Source organism: Bicyclus anynana, chromosome 13 (genome assembly GCF_947172395.1).
Source record: "Bicyclus anynana chromosome 13, ilBicAnyn1.1, whole genome shotgun sequence".
In the NCBI taxonomy this organism is placed as follows: Eukaryota; Metazoa; Arthropoda; class Insecta; order Lepidoptera; family Nymphalidae; genus Bicyclus; species Bicyclus anynana.
The window spans coordinates 9,010,909-9,033,751 of NC_069095.1; the positions used below are offsets into that span (position 1 = coordinate 9,010,909).

A 22,843-nucleotide genomic window follows, 5' to 3' on the forward strand; every position below is an offset into this window, starting at 1 on the left:
GAGACATTGCCGATTGTATCCAATTGCGATCATTATGAGCTAGACTAAACATATTACGTAATGTAAAATTGTCTAAGTCAACCGACTATTTGTACTTTAAATGGATATCCACGTTATCATCATCAATTCATTAGTTTGGCCTACTTGTCGTTGATAACGCTGCTATCAGTTTGAGTGTCATAAGTATTAGATGTGCGATTTTGTTATCAACAAGTTAACTGATAAGGTTATCTGATCAATTAACAATTTCGTCAATGTCTATTGTAAAATATGTGGGCTGAAGGACGTTATCGATGTCAATCAGTTGGGAATATGATATATATTTATTTATTATAGTTTTTGCATTCTAAAGTATTAGTGCCTTTATTATGGGTACCTGCGTTGTTTCCGTTCCCGTGGGAATAAGTGGCCAAAATATGGATTTGTATTGGTTAAAGAATTTTCAAAATTGGTTTGACAGATCCAGAGATTACCATTATACAAACTCACAATCTTTACCTCTTTATAATATTAGTGTAGGTTGTAACAATAACATATCCGGTTAGATATCTTGTAAAATACTAAGTTCGGTTAGACAACGTGACCTTCATTGTCGCTCAGTTAAATCGCAATTCGCTATTTAACGGCTCGCTATTCAATGTAAATTCTACAAGACCTTGTTAGAAACTGAACGCTCTTCAAAGTTTAAAGTCATATGAAGTTAATACAAGAGCGATATCAAAATTTTGATTTGAATCACATCATGAAAATATTCCCAGTATTCATATTATTCACGACGCGGGTACTTGGATTCTTCTAAACAAGTAAAAGTCACATGAAATTAATACAAAAGCGATATCAAAATTTTGATTCGAATCACATCATAAAATAGGGATAGGTGACTTGTATTAGTTTAATATATACAATATTAATGTCGTACAGTACGTAAGGGTCCAAAATATATTAATATAAGTTAAGAATTTCTTAGAAATCTTAATTTTTCCAAACATCGAACCCGCTGTCGTCCACTTTGCAACGTCACGATGTTATGTAATTTTTTTGCTTCTCAGTCTTGTTTACGGTATAGTGTTTATGGGTTTACGTGACGTTACGGCACAGATAAAATATTATGTATAGCTAAACAACGCATCACACATGATGGTATGTGAGGGTAATAGCGTTTTGGCTCAGTACTTATTGACAAAAATATTTAAAAATTAAAAGAAAGAAAAAGAAATATGATATTTTTGTTTTCGATCTAGTAGAACGATAATGAACAAATTAAGACCCTTTCGAAGAAAGTGTCAACTAGCCTATTGTTCCCAGTATTATTATGCACTACGTACTTCGGGTTCCTCTAAATAATTAAAGAAAAGGAACACGACACACGTGCTGTGTGCGGCCATTTTGCAATATAAATAGCAAGATGGCGTCGGGCGTTTGGTTGGCGAAAGTACTCGGTAATTATAAGCGGCGCGGCGGGCAGGCGTACAGAAACGAAACTCGAGGATCTATGGCCGGCCAGTGCACGCAATGCTTAGTTTGATTTATTTCGCTCTCTGGTTTCGACTCCACCGATTGTTCTCCATTTTAAATGCTCGGGGCTCTCAATTTCTGTCATTGTATCCGAGGGCTGTGGGAATTTCGTTCGCTGTGATTTAAAATTTGTTTTATTACCGCTGGTTCAATAAAATTTAGATTTTCGTAAAATTGTGTTTATACTGCGTATTTGATGTTTTGCATCAGTTTTACACACCAACGCCGTTTGTCAAACGCTTGTTGTCAAACACCTTTCCACTACATCCAAAGCTAATAAGACTTCCAAAATTAGACAAACTATAGTAACCTGTTATTTCTATGGTATTATGATAGTTTGTCTTGAGTTTTCAATTAACACCTATTTTATATTATCTATGTCCTATATTACTATTCCTGAAACTGTTTCCAGAATAAACAGAATTCGGATATTAGATTCTATCGAAATTTTCCGATCATCAATAAAAAAACAATCTCTCTTAGCACTTGTCTCGGACTACATTGAAATTATAATGTCAGATTGACGCAAATCATTTAAATTCAGTCAACAAGCATTCGTTGATTTCTTCTACCTTGATCTGCTTACATTTCAACGACATCTGCAAGATTTATGGCTGCGGCAAATAAAATAAAGGCTGTATACTGGCTGGTACTCTTTATATAACTCATTTGTTCTAAACTAAGGTTTTATCCAATTTTGGTATTTGCTTGGTAAATGATATTTATCTCTTGTCCTTGTTTTCGACATTCATATACCATAAAAATTTGACGACAGTCATTACTTGACGTAAATCATAAAATAAATACATTTTTAAAACTAAAGCCTTATTTCAGGTAAAAAGTTATTAAGTATATTAAAAAATAATGTCAACTATTTATATGATACCTACTGGTAGATGTTTAATTGTAACAAAACATAGCTTACATTGTTTATCAGAATTCACTGCTGATAACGAGTCGTTAATGAGATAGCGTTAATATTATTTTGTTTTCCAAATATAGCTCTCATAATCTTTTGTTTATTTTATATAGGTACATAACATATTATGTTGAATAATACATTAACAGTCATATGTTTACTACGTGTGCAAACACGATAACGACATTAAGAGTTAATAGCTAGAGCAGTACATAAGTCTTGATTTACGATTTTGAAATCTCTTCTTTCGTCTTTGAGTCACACTTTGAACTTATATTTATTGGAGTTGTTATATTTCAACAGTGCCCGAAGACAGAGTGAACGTTTGCCAACCCGTTTGACCTCATTCTCGGGAACTAGCTCTGCGTAAACTCATATTGGGTTTATGAAAACATTACTATTTTTAGGTCGTATTAAGCCGCGCAGCAGACCTCTCTCTAAATTATTATTTGTCTGTTTTACAACACGAACGTTTGCCAAGTGCGGGCTCGTTTTCAATACCTACTCATCATCGGGCTAATTTACGATAAACAGAACCCGATGAGTGAGATATTAATGTACATAAACTGTAATGTAAATTACTCTTCGCTCTGGTACTGTAATGTTGTTACGAGTTACGAGTTTCTTCATTACATTCTTTTGCTTTTTTTTATCCGCATTGCTATTTTTTCTTTAATCATCCCAAAATGCCAATAAGTACGAGAAAGTGTTATTCAGCCCGCTCGAGTATAATTAGTTCAGCATATCACCCAAGGGGTATATCGGGCAACGTACGCTCCGGGCTGCCCATTTCTCACGTTCAAACCAGTTGTGCCAGCGGTCGGACCGCATACCGATCAAGAAAGGCGCCCGCGGTACCTTTAAGGGAAAATAGCGTGTTTTTTTGGCCTCCCTCAAGTATGCTGACGGTTATTAACCAGAACCAGCAAATTATGGCCTTTAACAGGAAACCTTTAGGAGAATGTTTCACAAACCAGACTCTTGTTTATAACTATGTATCAGAAACGGCACAGGCCTACCATGTACATTTATTATATTGCTTAAAAGCTTTTGTCAAAAGTTAATTTTGATGAATTATAATCACATTATTCTAATTAATGAAGTCCTGATTGATTTAGCGTCTTCATGGTATCCTCTAATATTAATATATTGATTGGAACATTTCTGTTTGCTATATACTGCACACATTATAATAAAACAAACATTTACAGTTAATAGGTAATACATATATTATTACGATAACGTACATTTCTGGAACATAACATTAAATTTTTATAGCTTTTATTATTATTTAAATACAAATAATTTATGTTGTTTTCAAACCTTTGATCTTTTGAAATCTGTTTTCGTACATGATCATCCTCATAAATAATCAACATTTGGAAAAGTATCAACATTCCGATTTCAGATCATAAAATATTACAAAAGCCCTTGTAGTGACAAGCATATATATTACGCACATTGATATGTGCGATTGTATGCTTATTTGGTATTTGTGTTCATTATAAATCCTGATATTAAATGTCAATGTGATTTTATTATTTTGTTTGTTACGTTTTTCATCTGAAATCCATCATAATTCTTAACACACGTTAATTTACTCGTCATACGGGTACAGAAAAATATGTAGGTAAGGTACTCGTTTTCAGTCGTTTTCGGTTGGTTTTTTGCATTATTTTTATTAATTTAAATCCAGAAAATTATTTTTTTATATAATAAGATTAATTGACGCTATCAAAGTTGCAACAGCTTATAAAATTAAAATGAATGCCATTTTTGGAAAACAAAGCAAAATGTTAATTGACAACATATTTCAAATGTATTGACAGGTGATTGTGCTAAGCGGCCCGCAGCCGCTGCATATCATTAACAGTGTGTTTTCTATTGCATAACTTATAAACTGGTTTCTATGAAATGTCAAGTAAGTCATGCGAGCAATAAATAGCCAGCTGTTCACGATTTACGCCTACACTTCAATTATGGTTATCAGGTTTTTCGATGCATTAATTGCCTGTCTCTCGGGCACGAAACCAAATTTGGTTGAGGTTTTACGGTCGGCCAGAAATAAGGTTAATTGTTATAAAAGAAACACGACAAGTAGCGTCGCCTGATTTGGTCATAATAATTGCGGGTAACTGAAGACCGGTTTTTACTGGCACCCAGAACTGAAATCATCAATGCGATACGTATTTTTAGCCCAATACATACATTATCTAAACATGAAAAAAAATATTATCAACTTCCTAAACTCTATGTTCCTCTAGTATTTGTTTGATGCTTTTGCGACATTTGACGATTTCTGCCAGGTCATTCTACTGTAAGCAGCATAAAAGAATTTCGTTCCAATAGTAAAAATGATTTAGGAATATGTACCTACACTGTACATGGATCTCCGGAGATTTTCATCAAATAAGAAGAACTAATTAGACAACGACGAAACACCTGTTATTAGCACAATATATGTAAGCATTTTAAATTGCTGTTACTTGCTTGTTGCATAATTTTTTATTGTTATCTTACAAAAAATATAAAACTGTAAAACTTTATAAGTTTGTAGAAAAAACAAAAAATATACACGAACAAAGATGCGGGCATCCGCTAATATCTATAACGAGTATGCTAGCTTAATAGGAGTCCTATCATAAAATGGACTAATAGCAATAGGGTGGAGAGTAGTAAAAAATAGCACTTAATACGCACAACTAGTATTAATAAATATTCTGTAGCAGAACCGCGACTTCGCCAGCTGCAAAGTGGTTGACAAGCGATGCGGGAAGCAGAAATAGATATCAATGTAGTGGTGAGGCCACTCTCTGGCCACCTGCTTAATGTTACGACCCTTCGCTATATACAATAAACCGGCTATATAATATACTACGAAGTATTTATAACATTCTGATACGTATTTCGAACGAACATGTCCAATCTAATATTAATTACTGCAATATTTTTAGAATATCTCTTGATTCTGATCAATAACGCCAATATAGAGCTGGTGTGACTGGTATAGACAGTTGTATTGACCTTATTAAAATTAAAACTCGTATAACTGCTTCGCTCCAAAAAAGGAGAACTAAATGACCACAAAATGTAAGCGAAGTGAACACACAACGTGATTAAATAAAAAAGAGGTTGTTTATTTCACATACCTTTTACTTGCCGAAACAGGTTACCGTAACTGGTTCGAGCATGTCATTCTTAGCAACTTATAAAATATTCTCTGGATAAATATTTAACCTCTGCTTTGACGAAAACTTTTATTTGAAGTTCAGAATAATTTTATTCTCCGTCCACATTCACTTTAACTTCGTATTTCGCTTTTACTTCTTTAAGTTTACTGTTGTTATTATAATGTAAATATTTAATATTTTTTTGTTTATTTACAGGTTCATCACCAGAACGAGAATCAGTTGAAATTAACAAAAAAGGTAAAGTTTTATTTACTAGTGATTCTACTTTGCCATTCAAGAATAAATAATAGAACGGGCATACATTATAAATGTTACATGTTCAAGTGATTTTAATACCAAATACAAAGCGTACCACTCGCCACCGTAACGCAACGTCAACGTTTTCATGTTTTTTAATGTCACGTTGTGCCTAAGGGCGCGCCTACTCCTGCGATTCGGGAATTTCGGGACGATGAAAAAACTATTTATATTTCGATCACGTACAAGTTAATGTTTCATTAATGAAACTCAGAGCGGGCTTCACTGTCGGCAGGAAATTAAATGCAAATATTTGCCATAAAGATAGTGATGTTATAAATATAAACGAAGATTTCTTTCTACCTTGCATGTTATATGAAAACTGTGGACAATAGCATTAGAACAGTTCATACTAAAACTGAACTTGTGTACGAATATTGTGTATCTCCTCAATTACAACTATTTTAAGAAATAAACGATGCATTCTTTATTTGATAACTATTTCACTTTGATAACTGTTTTTTTAAAATAAAATTTTCATGTTTTATTGTTATCTGCTATTGTGAACACCGCTTCTTGTAGCAGCGTCTTGAAACGTGTTTTTGTTTAAAAATCGAGATCAGCGTACCTAATTTCACATTCAAATCAGCATCTTTGTTTGTCCAAACGACATCTGCGTATGTATGGGGCTGCTTATACCTCGCGCTCGATAAATTCAAAAATCGGAGGTCATAGCGGACGACAAACACATTTGTTATTATTATTTCCCTATCTAAATTTCAATTAGGCGTCCAAGTAACGGGGTCACATCGTTTTCGATAAGCTTCTCTGCATAATTCTTTATTCCGAAACATTTATTACCGACTGGGGGCTCACTGCGGTACTTTCGTGCTGTTATCTTTTTTGATATATTTTTTTAAATGTATGCATTGCTGTAAAATTTTGTAAAGTAGTTACGTAAACGGGTTTTTTTTTTCAAATTAAACATCTAGTTTTAGACCAATGCAGTCATTAGCATGACTGATAATACAGCATACTTTAAAATACGAATCTAAATCTACTCGTACATTAAGATACATTGCGTGGACTTGAGTATTAGACTTGAAGCAGTCTTTTGTAGCACAAGTAAAGTAAATAATCCGATAGACGTTAATTTCTTTTAAAATAAAAAAAACACACACACACACAAGGCGATATATTTTCTTCCAAATAGTGGATTATTATGATTGGAATTCTGCTAGTGAGTGGAACGTTAGTCAAATATAACTAAGTTTACAAACAACAGGATATCAAATACATACAATGTAGAGCTTTTAGTTGTCTATATTTATTTACAAAGCATGTCACGAACGATTGTACTTCCGCTGCAAATGCTAATAAAATATTCAATAGCTCAAAGTCTGTCATGTAATTTGCTTCACATTCCGCGAATCGGTATGACTAGCGCCTATTGATCCACGATATAAATAACGTTGAGAAAAAAAAAGTTGAATTCACCGAAGCGATAACAGGCTTCGGTTATAGGATGCGTCATCACGAATCTTATGTTCGTGTATGTAGATGTACAAATAAATGAATATTCATCGCACGAAACGCCCCGAAACCATTTTATGGCGAGGAGAACCGGTCTCTAGATTTTTTGTTCATGTTATTTAAGTTGACTCGAGATCGTGCGTCGAAGCAATTACGCTTGTTATGGCCGCAACTTTACGATAGAATGTATTTATGTTTATGAACACCTGCTTATTTATGCGTGAGCGCAGTCTGGACGGATATGATTAATCTAAAACAAGTATTTATTACCGCGGGCACGTTCGTTCGATATGACGGGATAGTTTTATCGATGTGTGTACCGTGGAAATGGAGATAGAAATACGACACGGCGGCTTTAATTTATACTGAATAATGGCCAAGAACGATACTAGCCGTCAATCAGATGGCGCAACAATGGAGTGGCTGCGGTGGTTACTGATTAACCAAGACTGCTGGAGGCTTCCGTGTATTGTAATCCAAATTCCTGCAAATTGAATAATATTAATTACTGTTTAATGGCAAATGGAAGGAATTGATATTTCTTTTACTTGTATGCGTGACTGCAAAATCCATAAAGTAATTGTTTGTAGATATATGAGTAAAGCTTCAATCAATTGATTGATCGACATCAAGTTTATCTTTCATCTGACCTGTAAGAACAACAAAATCTTCCACTTTAACGAATAGGAGCAAAGTTCTCTCTGTGGATTGCTTTTATAAACTTTCTATCCCAACATTGACATTGACGTGTTTCAAATTTATGACACGCTCAATCGTCAGTCACACAAAAGAGCTCGTGTACGATACCAATTGGAACATGACTGAGGTCAGATGAACTGGTCCGACCAGTATTTCGCGGCTTATCGAGCTCAAGAAAGTCACGGTGAAAGTACGGCGCCATGCCTAATTCGCTCGACCAATACTTTCGTGACATAACATTCAGCCAAACAGGTTTTGTAGTGAGGTTATACAATCTCTTTTATATTATAATTAAAATGAGTTTCTCAATAATACCAGACATAACTACTCATGCGTGTGAGATTGCCACCTTACCTGACTCTTTTGTGTTCGTTTATTGGGGCAGGGTCTGCTCTCAGTTAGTTTTTGTTGTGTTGTGCCCTTTCGAAGGGATACTGTTATTATTACCTGATTCGACTGACGTGGCATTTCTTTTTTTTTGTTATATAGACCGATTTTTTGTCCTTCAATAAATCTTGGGTTTAATCGTTTATGGATGATTGCTAATGCTTTTGAGGAATTTAAATCTTTTCATATCATAAGTGTTGCTTACGATAAAGTTGTTACGGATGTTTAACTACACGGACAGTTACGAGTAATTTTTTATAAAGCCAGTTGAGCCAAGGTAAGTTGAAGCGGCGATTGTACCGTTATAATAGGCAGGCTCCCTCGCCGCCAGCGCTCAGGCTCCGGCGGTTGTCTTTATTGCATTAATGAGCCCGCATATCGAAAGGTCATCGCCCTCTCGCCGGATCCTAAAAACTATTGCTTAATTAATTAGCAATATAAATCGCCTTCATATTACGTAAACTAAATTAACTGGTGGACTAATTTCTCACCCATTAGATACATAAAAAAAACCCGAGTCATCACATCACAAAAACTCGAGTTTTTACACAAAAGGCCACCTTCGTGAGTTTGTAGGGCATCAGGTAGAGAAGGACGCAATAAAAATAATAAATTGTTCTCGTAAATAAGGTCGTATGCATTGAAATGCATAAACCAAAAGTTTCGTAGATAGCGGTCATCATTTAAAATGTATATAAATGGTATTTTACTTTAAATTAGTGTTATTAATTACGGTACTAATACCTAAGTTGTCCGTACTATACTGACATTAAACAGACTTTACTAAATCATTATTACTTATCTTCTTATTATTATAGAAAGTAAAAAAATGTCAATGGCATAATCGCTACAGCATTAAATAATAATAATCGGATATATTTTTTTAACGTTTAGCTATTACATCAACATTGTCACATTACTATGGTGATAAAAATTTAATATTGACTTAGGTGAGTAAACAGATCTTTATTTACATCTTGTAATCGCTCCATTCGAATTATTTGTACACACCTGATGACGCAAATCACGACCTCTTAACAAGATTCGTTAGGCGTGCACTCGACTGCCCGGTTACAACGTGATATAGATATGAATTTTCCATTAATTACTCCATCAAACCGTCTTATCGGGATTCCCGTAGATAATTACCATTTACCTTGTACTAACGCATTGCGATGTATGCAATTTACATATAGTGGGCTAGTTATTGCATAGACACGGTATTATCTACGTCAATTCACTAGAACAAACAACACATCGTTTATCACAATGTCATGTGATGATAGTGATCGTTCTCATTTTGTGTGTTTATGTATTCTTCTAGATGTCTTATGTAATCTTCCAATGCATTGAATTTTCAGTTTTTTGAGCTCGCACGAAAAATAGTTGATGACACCTTTAGTTTATCTGCCTTTGGTCATTGGACTTGAATTGGAATTAACAATTCTCTCGGAATAATGTCTTGATCTAGGAACATTCAAAATGGGCTACCATATTGATCCTCAGAACAATTTTGATCCTAACAATGATAAATTTAAGCAATGTGTTGAAAATATTTATTTAGTCGAGGTTGCTGTAAGTTAATTGACAAATTCTTTAATAAAAGGTAAAGTACAAGAAATCGTATTGAATTTGACCATTGTAAGCTTTAAATACATGATTTTTATAAGCTACTAATGAGTTGATTGCTAATTTTGCCTCCTCCTGCCTTCCAAACTGGTGATAGAATCACTAGTCACTACGAACAAACAAATCTTAAGTTTCATAATTGTTTGTAAAGTAAGCCTATTTGAAAATTTTTCCAATATGTTCCGCATTAAAACCACGTAGGACGCTGTTCGCTAATGTAATGGTACCTTCGACATTAACTAATCAGAATGTACTAGACTCTACCGATATTGCGTACCTTTCAGCGTGGTTCAGGGTCAACATAGCGCAGTGTCATTTAGGAACGCCCGCGCACCTGCGTCCGACCGGTCCGACCAGTTCCACCGTGCGCTGCGTTCGCTTATGAAACATTATTATACGTTGAGCGTGATTTTATTTTACCGCTTGCGCAATAATTGTTTGAGATTCTCGTACTCTACCGTGACTGCGCCGCTCACTGGTGTTATGCTCGTCGCTCGTTTAACTGTAATTAAGGTTGATGTCATATCGGTAGTTGCATCTTTGTGTGTCGCGTTGATCTTCTTTTTCTCTCTTTTATTTTTTTATTGTAACCTTTCATTATAACTTATTCATTAAATTATACTCACAATATGTATTTTCACAAATCCCTCAATAACCACCGCGTCTCCAGTGAAACCTATTGATTTCATGAAATTAATTAAACTAGCATCATTTATTTACATAAAATTTGTGTTTGATATCTAAATACCAATTAATTACAATAGTATTCTTACATTTGAACGTAAAGGTTTCCCAATGTTTACATCGGTCACATTAGAGGAAAACCATAATAGAACAAACAGCCTACGTTTCTGCGGAACAATAAATAAATTAAACATGTCGCAATTTGTTTTCATTGTGATTTTATTAATGAGACTCTATTAAATATGTACAATGGTCTTCAATTGAATACATTTTTTTATTGAATTAAAATTGATTGCGTGACTGTTCAATATTGCACGGTAGGTTTTTGATATCTCATTAGTATAAAATATTAATTTATTTTATCATGAATCAACATTGTCAAGGAATGAATGAGCGTTAGATAAAACGTTGCTACATCAAAAATTACAATACTTGCATATGCGATTGACGTATTTCTTGTTCAGTTAATAACGAATGCGATGTACAAAAGACTTCGCCGGAAGAGAAAGCTATTTCATCATCTATTTATATGTCAATTATTGTTATTTTCAAAAGTAATACGTCCTTGTTAAAAAACGGTGATAATGACGCGATAAAATTAATCAGAGATGTCTCTTGACTGATAAACACTCGTAGTTGTATCTTTCGTTTCAATTTTTTTTTCCAAATTCGATTCAATAGAATCGACATGCTAAGATGGCGGCGCGCGTTCGTTCCAGTCGTCACGATCTGCGCCGGAGTGGAGGCGGCTACTTTCTCCTAACGGGACCTGTTCCCCCACCCACCTCACACCCGCTCGCCCACAATTCATCCGCGGAATCACAGTCATTATGCGATTATATCTCGTGAAGTAATATGTATGTACTTGTTTATTATAAACACTTAATTTGTATCAATACCGGTACGGATAACTGTACTTAAAAATATCATGTGGTTCAAGTTTTAATAACCAATCATGTATCCCATCTACTTTATCGTTAAATTCAACTGTTGTGAGGAAAAAATAAATAAAGTACACACTTCGTAGTCAATAAATTTCCTCTTTAGAAAAACCTCGAGAGCATGTTACACGAACCGAATGTAATATTTACCCATTACGCTTTGTGTAGAATAAGGTAGGTACCTCCGGGGAAAGGCAATAGAAGGCATTTGTTAGCTCCGGCGAGATCATCTCGCCCCGGGGGACTCACGAATCAAAGGTCGAGCCACGATCTTTATTCCTCTTACTCCGTCGACACGAACTCGAACGATGCGGTCATAAATATAATAGAATTGATAACTAAATTGCGCCGGTTATAAACTAATGGTGTTCGTATTGTTACAATAGTGACATTAATGATATTGCATTGTTATCTAAAGATGCAAGATGCATTTCTTTGTTATTGTTGAAAACGAATATTTCTTAAAATTTGTGCCGTCTTTTCAAAATTTTCTTTTTAATTATCATAATGCTATAAATTGCATTGCTTTGAGTAGGCCTCTTTTGAAAACGTGACAAGAGGAGAAATACTTTGTAACATTTTACTGGCTCAAGGCATGAGGTTAGTTGAAAAAAAAAAATATCATTATAATATTATGTTGTGCAAATAATAGGTAAGTCTTATCTTTCACAGTAAAACTTGGAACGCTCTAGTTGAGCTTGTCTTATGGTAAAAATATTATCCAAAGCTATTATTTTTAACTCACGTAACTGTGATTTACACAACGCAATAGTTATCCCGACTGTATGTTCTCATAAAATACGAGCGCCACTTTTCTACGACCTCTACATCTCGGCGAAGAAAGTGTTTGGCGTTGATCCAATTCGCTCCGATGTTCTCGGAACTGCATAGACTTGCAATATCTATTAAAGAAACCGAGCCAACTGATAATATACAGAGCTGGGCTATGTAACGTTTATTAAATTTCACCCGCAGACTGCGGGCGGGTTATTTGTCTCCTGTCATTCCTGACATCAGATAATCGCGAACGTACCGAGCTCATTAAACAGTTACCATTAATCAGTTTCATTTGCTCTTTTACGTCACAAACGTATTGATTTCCTTTCGTTATAAAAAACGCTATTGTCGATCGAAAGCACGATCACAAAGCGTGAAGACAACAAAAAGCTACTGCACAAAAAGAGCCGGCCACAATGGTCGGTGGTTTGTGCTCACGACTTGCATTTCACTGTATGGAACGGAACGCACATGTGCGGCAGATGGTTGGGGTTCTTTTTTGAAATGTGTTATTATGGCCCCTTCCACCCCCACCCCGCCCGCAACGACGCCACCCCGTTGAGCAGTCACTGACCTCTTTTTGTCGATTCAGGAGGCACTTTGCTTGTGTTTTTGACCTGTTTCGTTAGTTAGGCAGCTTGTTTAGTTTTATTTGATATTATGCTTTAACTTATAGAAACTGTGCACCATTTAATGTTTTCATTTTAAGAATGTAGATCATTCATTATCTATACTAATATTATAAAGCTGAAGAGTTTGTTTGTTTGATTGAACGCGCTAATCTCAGGAACTACTGGTTCGATTTCAAAAATTCTTTCAGTGTTAGATAGCCCATTTATCGAGGAAGGCTATAGGCTATATATTATCCCCGTATTTCTACGGGAACGGGAACCACGCGGGTGAAACCGCGCGGCGTCAGCTAGTTATAATTAAAGCAACACGACGGTTTGAGTTACTCGGCTATAAATACGACTTTGCGTGAGCAAACACGTGTTTCGCCTCATGGTTCTTAAAGAGGGTTGATTATTATCCGACGAAGCGAGACAGGTTCTTTGGATTTCAAGGTTAATTCCCAACAGCTGTTTACAAGTTCACTAATGAATATGTATAATAACGATATTTATGTCATAGGGGACTTTTAAAATAATGTACCAACGTAAGACATCAGTAATACTTCTGTTGTACTCATGTTAAAGTTGAAGGATTATGTTATTTTGTGTCATTAGTCAGCTAATGCTTATCGGGTATAGCATATTGTTTCCTATAATGCAAATATATTTTTAATGTTGGATTTTATAAAATTTCATTTATTTTGCTGTCAAATAATTTAAAAGTTCACGATGTTAACAGTTCATTAATAGTATACAATTTTATTCTGTATTACTAAATTACTAAGCCTGGGAAATAGCTAAAATGACAAACAAGTTCAACGCTCGGCAAGTCACTCAACGGGTAATCAAGATTCGCACAATGAGCGAAAAAGAACCGCTTGGCCGCTGCAAAAATGTCGAAATATTTACGACGTTCATAATCTTTTTTGTTCTAATATACTTAAAAGTCGCAACGTACAGGAAATAGACAGACGAACTTGGTCTCTAGATGTTTTGTTTACATTCCATTTTAGACTGACTCAGCCGATCGTTATTCCCAATGGCCGTCGTGAATTTCGTCGAACGAAATCGTGCGTTTCTTCGCGAGCGCGTTCGCCAAAGCAATAAAGAAACTAGTAAAAGTTGTATAATGGTTTCCATTTCCTTTTTTGCTTGATTTTGCCGACTCTGATAGATTATTAACACGAATCTGCAAATGATTGCATTGGCATTATTATAATTAGTAGTCTACTGAGAAATTCAACATTAAAATATCTATTTACGAGTATGGAGCTAGCAATGCATACAATGTCCCCGGTATGGAGTTTTATTACAATCGAGACCAACAGGAATGTCTACAAAGCAACCTTTCGAGCCGAGTGTTGTTACTGCCGTTAGTAAACGTTGACTTTAACGTCTTTCTCATGTTTGTAATTAATGTAAACTTCTGAGAATGTTTTGTCATCACAATACACGTTTACGAGTAAAATAAATTCTTATAGTGATGTAAAAAATATAGTGATGTAAATATAAGAACGTATTATTTAATCAAGTTTGTCGATATGAAAGGAGAGAGCAATGAGCCATCTCGTTCTGTCTCTTCGGGACAGGACCGGGCCCGATTCATTAATTATTTATACTCTCTTGACTTTAAAAAGAGGTTGTTGTGCATAGTGCGCAGTTGCCGCTTTACATCATCACCGTGATGCGAAAATATTGCACAAACATTTCGTATTTTAAAAGCAGATTTTAGTTGTTTTTATGGTGCACCTCAATAATTCTTCTTATTATACACGCCATATCTAATGGTACTGTTTTATCGATGCCATATTGAACAGTATCCATTGCACGTATTGAAACTATGTAAAAATCCAAGTTATGATAATAATCGAATTCTTTATCTATTTGTAAATCTTTAAAGTGCCTTTGTTGTAATACGATCAGATATTTCAACCGGATAGCGATGTGGTCGTTTATAGCAAAAGCTTCTTTAAAGTGTTTCAAAAACTAAGGTAACAAACTTAGAATGGTAGCTATGCGGTAGACTTGGCTCCAACATTTCTGTTGTGGTATATGAGTTGGAACTTGTAAATACCATTGCGTATATCGAGCTAGCCAATCTCTTTTGGCTTTATGTTTACAAATTTCTGTGGAATTGAATCGAGTGCGCGCTAGTATTTGTTAACAGGCAGAGCACCGGGCCGGCGTGCGTGCCTCCTAAAATACTTCAAACAGGAATTGAATCCACGCCAACTGGTGTGCGTAGACGGCGGCTCGCACGCCCCTCGTAAAGTTTTCACTATACGACATATCGTTTTATATTCCGTAAATTTATAACTCCGACGGACGACGTTGACGCGAATTTCTATCGTGTGTAACATGAATTTTTGCCAATGTTTTCATGACATTACTCTTTGACGCGTTTTTATTTTACGCGCGTCTGTCACCACTTCCACTTGCAAACACGCATGTAATTAAAAAGATAACATTCTCTCAAGTACTATATTAACAAACACCGCATGAGAATTTACAACTTTCTCGAAACATTGCTATCTGACCGTGAAATCTGATCGAGTTAAGTGGTTTGATATAGTACTTCAGTTTATCGGAGTAGGATGTTTGTTCGTGTCTGACATTGAACGATGCCCTCCATTCAAAAATAAATGCGTAACTTTAATCGAGTATTATTTATGAAAGATATTTTCATTGTTGGCAATCACCACGGCGCTCAATATGCAACGTTCGTATTCTATTAACCTTGCCAGCATCGACTATCGCCAATAAACTTGATGATTGATTACGCAACACTGTTTGTACAATTGCCGATAAAACTGTAGGTATAAGACAAACATGATTGTATTTCACAATATTCTCTATTGTTTCCATCACATACTTTATTCGTATGTATTTGCTCATGAATTTTAAATAGAGATAGTTTCTCGTGCGTCATACTACATCTCTTTTGTCTTTCAACAATTTACTCGTAGAAGATGTAAATACGAATATAAAAGATATTTAGTTTATCTTCAATAATTCTGAAGTGTTTGTAAAGTTACGTGCCTAATCACCAGACCTTTGGGCAGCCTTATTAATATTAATTTATATTATGTTATGTCGTTTCGTTTCCACATAAATATAATATATAAATAATAAATAAATTTACGTTTCGGATTTTGTTTCATTAGCTATTCTGATTAGATTTAAGTCGTTGAATTTATTGGCAAATATTTTACTACGAATCTCGCAACATGCGCAGTTTATAAATAATGAAGTTTATTGTGAAAACCCATGTGAGTGGTAGCCATTGGAATGTTTTGTTATTTGCGTTTAGTCTGGCAATCGTTGTACGCGGATGTGAGGCGTGCTCGCCGAACACATCGGTTGTATTTTATTTATCGCCCTCCCGGGTGACCTATTTTAATCCCGCGGCTATTTGAACTGTTACAGACTGCAGTGCACTCGTCGGCTAATCGATGTCTCTAAACATTTCCTCCATCGGTGATAAATTATACATAGAAATAATATATTGCAACACTTTTAAACATTTCATCTCTCACTATCTGTAATGTGTACGTTCCACTTGTGTAAACTGCATCTACATGCAGCATTTGTGTAAACTGAATTTTTTTTTGTTCGTCTGTGTCATTATCTCTTGTGCGTAAACGTACACGTTGAGTGGAGGCATCGCGATATTAATGTAAATGATCGTTTCTCGGCTGTTCGCAACCGGTCGCCAGGTAGTCACGCACATGGCTTCGGGGAACGAACAGTTGATTCGATTGGTATTCTTCGCACGCTATCGTGCGCCCGTCTCCGTCTCGAAGTGAACCGACGACCGACAAAGCGATTCCATCTCGGGGCCCTTCGTGCCTCACGCGGTTTTCTTGTTATCGACCACCGTTAGTGAAAACATCACGCTAATTGGTATTAGTGCTAAGCTGATTCCGAGCATCTGCATTTACGAGTCTTGTACGTTGGCATCTCTACTTACTACTATTACTACTTTTAACGATCTTTCTGGCGCAGTTTGTAGTCCTGTAATTCTTAACAGAGAGGCCCTGGGCTCTATTCCCAGCCCAGGTCAGTTTAAGATTAAAATTTTCTAAATTGGCTAATCTGATATCTGTATCTGATGGCTTCCGCATCTACGAGTAAAGACGTACCGCTAAGCTATTTTGTGTTCCGGTACGATGCCACGTAGAAACCGTCGGAGTTAGGAGTAGAAACTTTTACAAGTAAGACGGCTTCCATCTTAGACTGCATCGTCACTTAACATCAGGTGAGATCTCAGTCATAGGCAAACTTGTCGTAAAATAAATGTTGTATGACAGTAGAATAAGCCGTCTTACGTTTCCTAACTCCGACGGTTTCTACGTGAAAATTCTAACTAAAAGTCTAACTTTTTGAAAATTGTTGATAGCAAAATTAATGTGATTGATTACATTAATTTTGCCTGCGAATCTGACTAATAAAGCCGTTATATATTTGCAAATATCAGTATATTTTTTTGTAACATAATTTATTGTTTATAATGCACCAAGTATTATATACAATCATAGTTATTCCATTATATCAGAGTCTCTCAGCATCCAGACCTCTTGATATTTTTTAATCACCGCTCCTGAATGCGATTCAGTTCAATTAAAATATATTTGCAGTAATCAAAGGCATACTATCCGCATCAACAACATTCGGAATCAATGGCAAATTCATTACCGACAGACAAGCCTTTGACGATACAAAAGAGCTAGTGAAATAAAGCTCTTTTTTATTTCGTTGAAAATATTTTTTTCAATTTACTCATATATACCTCATATATAATATAATCTATATCATATTACTAACTATCTGTGATATTGTTAGGGGACTCATTATCGTCATTATCAGCACAATAATAATATTTAATGACATCTATCATCAACAATCGGTCAATACCTTTACAAATTTTAAGTGCTTTTTGCTTTCACAAACTCACAACACACACAACAGAATACATATAAAAAACCAATATATACGGTATGTATAAAAATTTAAGCTTACATAGACAAAGAAGAAGAAGTAAAGAAGGACTTGTAGCTACAAGTATTACCCGCAGCTAACGTAGACAAGATCTGTGTAGAGAGAGAGTCGAACAAGGTTATTCGAGCTTAAGATTTTACATCTAAACATGTAGATTGTAGAATAAGGAACGCTTAGACTCCCGTCCCGCAGGCATTAATCAACGTTGCCAGTAACCGTAACCGTCTCCGGGGGACCGGCCGCCGAGATATTCCATTCTCTTCGTAATTAATTGCTTTTGGCAAATAAATGCCAGCGCGGGCGGACGCAAATAGCTTTCCTAATAATGTTATGACTGATTTTTGTAATTAATATCTGCAGGTATACCATTTACGATCGAAATCTAGGCGTTGAGATTATCTTTGATAGCTGCGTTGTACTTAATGTAATAGGTAGAGTATAATGTAGTTTATCCCTTCCAATGAGCAATGAGGAGGAAGTGGGTGAATATTTTGCTTGTTGACATCCGGTTTAAAGAAAATAAATCTCTGAAACGTGCGTTGTTGCTTGTAAGTTAAAGGAAACTACTTGGTAAAATTATATCTTCGAATGAAGCGACTCTTATATTTATGATAGAACTTCACTTACAGGTAAGTTCGTTAAATCATTAATTATCCCTTCCAATGAGCAATGAGGAGGGAGGCTTGGCCTTGTAGTGGTCAGTTGAAATAATCTGATAATTATGATATAGTTTGTTAACAAGGCATATAAATGTACTCGTAATTCTTTATAGTTAGCGGAAGCCCCGCGGTTTTAATCGCCTAGTTCCCGTTACCATACGGCATACGGGAATAAAATAACATCCATGATACTAGCTGACAATGTAGCTTTATTAAAGTCTCTGAAAAAAGCAAAGGTACTTACATATACATTAAAAAAAAAACTGCATTTGTCCTTGATAAATGACTTGTCAGAAACGTAGATTGAAATGTATAGAGCATTCAATATTGATCTCATACCTCATACATACAATTGTAGTTAATATTTTCGATCGTAGAGGTAATTTCATAGTATCTATGTGATTCTTCACAATAACACGCCATAAAATTGATTTAATTTTCATCAAAATGTTTGTTACGGCTCGGCCGTCAAGTATTTTAAAAGACGTGGAGTGAAGAACCTCGACATTTAATTACGTATGAGTTATGAACGCCCACCACCGTCTCTGAGGCAATGACTTCTTGCTTTTTGATTAATTAGCGTGTACTTACTAGTTTACGTAATTATTTCAAATATCATTTAATACAGATATAAATAACAATTATCTAATATATAAAATTCTCGTGTCACAGTTTTCGTTGCCATACTCCCCCGAAACGGCTTGACCGATTTTGATGAAATTTTTTGTGCATATTCATCAGGTCTGAGAATCGGCCAACATCTATTTTTCAAACCCCTAAATCCTAGGGTAGGGTAGTGGTAGGGTAGGGGTATGGTATAGGGATAGGGTAGGGGTTGGGTAGCGGTAGTGGTTATGTGTTTCTTTTACAAAATGATTCCGACGTTAAATCTTAAAATAACATAGATAAAGATAATTGCTTACAGATACCTAAATGAAGTAGGAAAACACTTGAGAGTATACGTTAAAATTACAAGTACTTAAGCTGCCTTAATGGAGTGTACTTCAAGGTGAAGGTTCTTGATGATTAAACTAAATACAATGTTCTAACAATAATTATAATGGAAGATTCCATTTGAATACTTGAGACATTCTAGATATTACTGATTATAAAGGTATATACTTGTAATATATATTAAGACTGACTATTGGACTGTTAAGAAGTAAGTCGGAAGAAAAGATATTTTTTTAGGTTATTTCATCGTTATTTTTATACGAGTGCGAAAGTTTATCTTTCTCTTCCTTACAGTTATAAAGATCGTGTCCCTTTAAGAAAGTCATAGTTTTAAAACTACACCAGTGTCAATGAATAACGATTTCATTCTTTTATTTTTTCCCTGAAGATAACTGAACCTGGAAATATTGAAACGATCTAGTAAGTTTAGGAGAATGAATTGAAAATTAATTATATTACAAAGTATCACTTTAAGTTAAAATTCATTAATTAAATAAATAATTCTAAATTCATTACACTGAGCTTTTCAAAACTATCGTTCTAAATTGTTAACAATTTAGAACCTCTTAAGGTAGTGTAAATAAATACGCTGAATTAATTTATGAGAAAGGAGATTTAATTTCACTATCTGTTGTGACAGTACATGGTGATGATAAAATAGATTTAAATTAAAATACCACGTCACACAATCGCTCCCAAGCGGACGTAATACACAAAAGTTGAAAGTAAATTAACATTGATTCCACGGAACGGTAGTGAACGATATCAGGCCAATCTCGATTTAATTCGCCGGATGAATGTTAATTGAGCATTTGAGCATGCTAGCGATGTTGTTGAGCTGGAACCGTTTCCTCTCTCAGATCTCGAAGACGATATCGTAAATTAAGATTCTAATTATTATGTATTCGGCGCATTTGGGACCTGTTACAACACTCTACTCGTATTCGCAATTGAAGTTGTTTAGCCGTTATTAATGTATGAATATTTTGTGAATAGATTGAACCATTCTCACGATCCTAGGAGTTTAATGATTCCGGTTTTAATATAAATTTACGATCGTTTTCCTGTGGTTCTCGAATAAATGTTTACTAATGTACATTTTAGTCACCTAATAACGGTGTTTATACACTTGTTTCTGGTCATTTTAAATACACTATTGTAATAAAAAGGAAATAGTTTATCTGGTTTGAGGTGCAGTATTGTGAATTTTTGGCCATGCAAATAAGTAATTTAAGCGGATATCACACTGCAAAATATTGTTTAATTACCTAACGAACAATGTAGGTATACATAAATAATAATAATTAATATCACTTGTTTCCAGCAACACCAGTGAGTCAGTCATTAAGCGTATTTGCAAGTGTAATGTTATTTCGTATTGCGATAAAACCGGATCATTTAAATATCAATTTTCCTTGTACAATACTTTAAATAAACATTATTTCAGTACAAGGTCTTTGGTATGGTACAAGTTTAAAATTTTAAATTAAATTGCTCAGTTTCGATTAAATAAAACGAAAACCAGTTTTTTGTACCCACTGGTACCTACTTAGCAACCAGCACCAGGCGCGGTGTAACTGCAATGCGTCGTAACTTTAAATTAACTTATAATATTATGTTTTCTGTAGAGTACTTGCTGAACAATGAAATAATTTACGTATTAAGCAATCATAAAATGACATAAATACATAACCATAACTTAAAAACAAACCTAATTTTAGTTTAGTACATCATTTATTGTAATTTCCTTATATGGAAATGAGAGTATATTATAAGTATGACTCAAATTTTGCTACTAGAGCCGTAAATTATGCTCATTTGTGGTTAACACTGAATAAAGCTGAGTCATATTTGTAACTAACAAATGATAAGTGCAAAATTATTTACACTTAGATTGAATTGAGATTAAACGTTCAAGTACAATTATGTCCGGATTTATCAATTATCATAAACAAGAGTGTATTGTGTCAAGATTGTATCTAATAAGTATTGCGCATAGTTTGGCCTTTGGTTTGTACATTCATTTCTGTCTTATTCCAGGTAAGCATCTCGGGCCAACTGAAAGTAACCATGGTATGCTAATTGAATTATCTATACTAATATCGAGATAAAGTTTGTGGTTCTGTAAAAGTAATCTCTATTATTTATCTCTATAAATAGATATACTGAACCGATTTTTAAAATTCTTTTACCTCTAGTAAGCCACGTTATTTGTGAGTGTCATAGCCCCGTATTCTCACGTGAAACCGCAGGGTTGGTTTATTAATAATGGAAAATTAATTAGCAGGTAGTTAAATGTATGTAAACAAACGGGTACCTATACGTACACTTTTATGAAACTCCCATCGAATTAACTTCAAGGAAACGCCTTCTCATTCCACTTTTGATAACTTCAAGTAATTTCAATGTTTTAATTTAAATATATTATTTAAATTGAGTAAAAGATACAAGTTTTATCACTGTAGAGGAAATGTTAATTGAAGTTATTGCATTAACTTGTACATGTATGTAGTTAACCTTGGATAAAGACGGAACAGTCAACCCAAAAAAATAATTGATATGCTAACTCTGCTGGTTCACATTCACTGAACAAGTTTTATCGAAATGGACGTAAAATCAGAAATTTACTTCAAACTGCCAGCCCCATGTCGACTTCGATGACACTGGACATCGTTTTGCATTGTGTCAAGGCTTTGAAATTACCTAACTTGATAACCTTTGATACGTCTTCAATTTAGCGTGTGTTTAACAATAATTTTACTATTATGATTATTATCATTATATTTCAATATCCCGTCGCCCGTGACTTCGTGTGAAATTCTGTTTTTACAAATCCTTAGTCTTAATCTATCTCAATTCCAAATTTCAGCCAAATCGATTCATTAATTTCGGCGTAGTCATACGTCTACATCATAATAATGTTATTATATTTCACCATTTTACTGATGTAAAAAGTAAAGGTTTACGAATTCAGACACAAAGATTTTGTTGCAAAGATGAGTGAGTACAAAGTGCCGAATTTCTTTCTTCGTTCGTAACTTAGTTCAGATTAGTTGATAGTAATGTAGGTCGAGAAAGTGAAGGCACAAATAACGCCGTCTGTTGAATA

The 22,843-nt window shown here is 34.8% G+C and overlaps 1 protein-coding gene across 3 annotated transcripts in view; it reads left to right on the top strand.

The window, feature by feature from the left end:
• Positions 1-22,843, top strand: part of LOC112051327 (lysine-specific demethylase 3A) — a 239,103-nt gene that overhangs the window by 165,990 nt on the left and 50,270 nt on the right. For all 3 annotated transcript variants that reach the window (XM_052885108.1, XM_052885110.1, XM_052885111.1), the window contains one exon: positions 5,821-5,862. In XM_052885108.1, coding sequence (XP_052741068.1) covers positions 5,821-5,862 — 42 coding nt within the window. The remainder of the gene's footprint in view (positions 1-5,820; positions 5,863-22,843) is intronic.